General features: G+C 54.1%; 1 protein-coding gene across 1 annotated transcript in view; it reads left to right on the top strand.

Moving 5' to 3' along the window:
• Positions 1-1,844, top strand: part of EMX2 (empty spiracles homeobox 2) — a 4,251-nt gene extending 2,407 nt beyond the window's left edge. Inside the window, exon 2 of the mRNA XM_010727486.2 lies at positions 1,741-1,844. Within this exon, the coding sequence (XP_010725788.1) occupies positions 1,741-1,844 (104 nt within the window). The remainder of the gene's footprint in view (positions 1-1,740) is intronic.
• The last annotated feature ends 244 nt before the right edge of the window (positions 1,845-2,088 follow it).

Below are 2,088 nucleotides of genomic sequence, written 5' to 3'. Positions count from 1 at the left end.
TAACTCCTTTTCGTGGGGGAAGCAATAAAGAGGTTGGAGCTTTTGTTTTAAAATGTCTCCCTAACAAAACAATAAAAAGGGATCGCCACTTTTATGAGGTTCTCCGAACAAGGGACCGGTCACGGGCTTATTTCCACTGGAAAGCTGTATTTAAGGTGGTCTTTGTGCTGCTTGATTCCGAAGCTGGTCGGGGTCTTTTGTCCGGATGTCAAACCCCCAGTCCCCTACAAATGGGCTCCCTTTTGGGAGATCAGCGTGCAGAAATGAACCGTCCTCCCCTTCAATTAGCAAACTAAAAGCAAATTAAACTCACCCCTTGTTCCCCGCTCAGCTTTTTGATGGGGGACTTTTGGAGAATATGAAAATGCAGTAGAGATGTGTGTCTGGCCAGGCAGCGCTCTGTTCTGAAGAGGCAGCGAAGCGGGTTAAACCAGCTTATTAAAATGCTCCCGTTCCCTTTCCCCCCTCGCTGGGGCCTTTATCAGGCACTTTCAGACAGAACCAGAGTTTAAACTGCTTTAAAAAAAAAAAAAAAATGTTTACCTTTGGCCGCTACGAGGAGTGTGGCCAGCCCTGGAGATAGCTCCAGATCAATACTATCTGTAATTAAAGCGCCGGAGTCAGCTGTCGGATGGTTAAGTCAGATTTATTCGGCGCTGAACAAATCCGGAGGGGTATTTATGGCCGCACTTCCAGCTCTGTCCCTAATGCGATCTCTCCTGGACGGCACATCCCGAGGAGACGCTCGGGGCAGCGCCGGACGTTTTTAATTTAGGCACTTTTTGATTGGTTTGTTTCTTTCGTTTTAATCGGTTTTCCAAAAGGAAAAGATCTCTCGTTCTCAATCCCGTTAGGGCCGATGCTGTCGTTGCTCCCTGTGCGCATCGGTCCCGGTGTGGCCGTGCCGAACCGTTCCGAGCTGTGCCGTGCCGTGCCGTGCAGTGCCATACCGAGCCGAACCGTGCCGAGCCGAAGCAGCCTCGGGATCCCTTCCCAAATGCTTCGGGACACCTCGGAGAGTGCGGTCCCGACAGCAGCCCGGACGGCTGAAGCCGGCAATGCGCGAGCCCTGCGCGGGTCCTGGGCGTGCGCTCAAATTCCGCGCAACTGCATCGGGTTTTCCCGCTGCCTCCCGGCTCTGTGCTGCGTGTCCACGGCCGTCTTGCGCGGCTGAACGGGCACATGCGGAGAGGGTACAACGTAGCGGCACGGCTCCCTATAGGCGTCCCTATAGGCGTCCCTATAAGCATCCCTATAGGCGTCCCTATAGGTGTCTCTGTCGATGTCCTATGGGTTTCCCGGTCGGTGTCGATGTAGATGTCCCCGTGGTGTCCCTTTAAGTGTCCCTATGCGTGTCCCTATAGATATCCCTGTAGATGTCGGTGTGAATGACCCTATGGGCGTCCCTGTAGGTGTCAATATAGATGTCCCTATGAATGTCCCAATAGATGACCCAGTATGTGTCGGTGTGCATGACCCTATAAGTGTCCCTATAGATGTCCCTACGGGTTCGCACTGTAGGCGGTGTCCCTGTGATCGTCCCATGGATGTCCCTATGAGTGTCCCTATGGATATTCCTATAGATGCCCTTCTGGATGTCCCCGTCGATGCCTCTACGGATGTCCCTATAGGTGTCCCTGTAGGATTGGGGCCGGCTGGCCGCAGGCCCCGCAGGTGCCCGTCCCTTCTGCAGTAACCGTGCAGGACTGTGCACTGACGCCCCGTGTCTTACCCCCGCAGGTAAAAGTATGGTTTCAAAACAGAAGAACGAAGTTCAAGAGGCAAAAGTTGGAAGAGGAAGGTTCGGACTCACAACAGAAGAAAAAAGGGACTCATCACATTAACCGGTGGAGAATCGCCACCAAACAAGCCAGTCCAGAAGAAATCGACGTCACGTCGGACGATTAGAAACTGGCACTTTGAGACATTTCAAGCCAGCCAACGCATCGAAAGAAAGTGTTAAAGGCTCCCGCACCCCGGCGTGGAGGTGCGGGGAAAGGACACGGAGAGCTTCATCCAAACGCGATTCCCGTCTGGAGGGCGGCGGCGAGCGGCGGGGGCAGAGCGCGAGGTGCGGAGCGCGGCGCT

Source organism: Meleagris gallopavo, unplaced genomic scaffold (genome assembly GCF_000146605.3).
Source record: "Meleagris gallopavo isolate NT-WF06-2002-E0010 breed Aviagen turkey brand Nicholas breeding stock unplaced genomic scaffold, Turkey_5.1 ChrUn_random_7180001899389, whole genome shotgun sequence".
NCBI lineage: Eukaryota > Metazoa > Chordata > Aves > Galliformes > Phasianidae > Meleagris > Meleagris gallopavo.
This window is presented reverse-complemented; position numbering and strand designations above follow the sequence as displayed.